This window comes from Mastomys coucha, unplaced genomic scaffold, assembly GCF_008632895.1.
Source record: "Mastomys coucha isolate ucsf_1 unplaced genomic scaffold, UCSF_Mcou_1 pScaffold21, whole genome shotgun sequence".
Lineage (NCBI taxonomy): Eukaryota > Metazoa > Chordata > Mammalia > Rodentia > Muridae > Mastomys > Mastomys coucha.
The window spans coordinates 75663513-75664109 of NW_022196904.1; the positions used below are offsets into that span (position 1 = coordinate 75663513).

Here is a 597-nt window from a genome sequence, read left to right on the forward strand (position 1 = left end):
TTAAGCTATTTTCCTCAAAGTCCCAGCCGCAGCTTGCACTGTAAAGGCTGCAATAGAAATCTGTCTTTTCACTTCTCTCCAGGCTTTAGAAGTGTTGACTTTGCTATTAATATCAAAAAGAGCATCATAGATCCCAGGGAATGATTCTCCTGCATACTTGTTGTGGCTGCTTGGAGCATAGATGATATGCCTGTTGATGAAACATATCCTTGTCCATTAATCGCACAAGCAACATAAAGAGAACAAAGGCATTATACATAAAAGTCACACTCCAGATTTTCTGGCTCGAAAAAGAGAGATCTCAGGAGTGCAGGTTAGTTGAGACTGCTGGTCTTCTTATAAGGCTGCTCTCCTTAAATTCTTTCACTAATTCAACCACAGCAGTCACTGACTACAGTCCCATTGGTTGGATGTAAGTATCTGCATAGGTCTTTGTCAGGTGATTGTTAGGCCCCTTGGAGGGCAGCCATGCTAGTCTCCTCTCTGTAAGTACACCATGGTATCAGTAACTACTGTTAGACCTAGTGTTAGCCTCCACTTGGGCCTGTCTCTGGACTGCCATTCCTTCAGTCTCTTCTCCACTTTTGTCCCTTGAAT

The 597-nt window shown here is 43.2% G+C and overlaps 1 protein-coding gene across 1 annotated transcript in view; it reads right to left on the bottom strand.

Annotated features, from left to right (window-relative positions):
* Positions 1 to 597, bottom strand: part of Folh1b (folate hydrolase 1B) — an 88694-nt gene continuing 88097 nt past the window's right edge. Inside the window, exon 19 of the mRNA XM_031384376.1 lies at positions 1 to 190. Within this exon, the coding sequence (XP_031240236.1) occupies positions 1 to 190 (190 nt within the window). The remainder of the gene's footprint in view (positions 191 to 597) is intronic.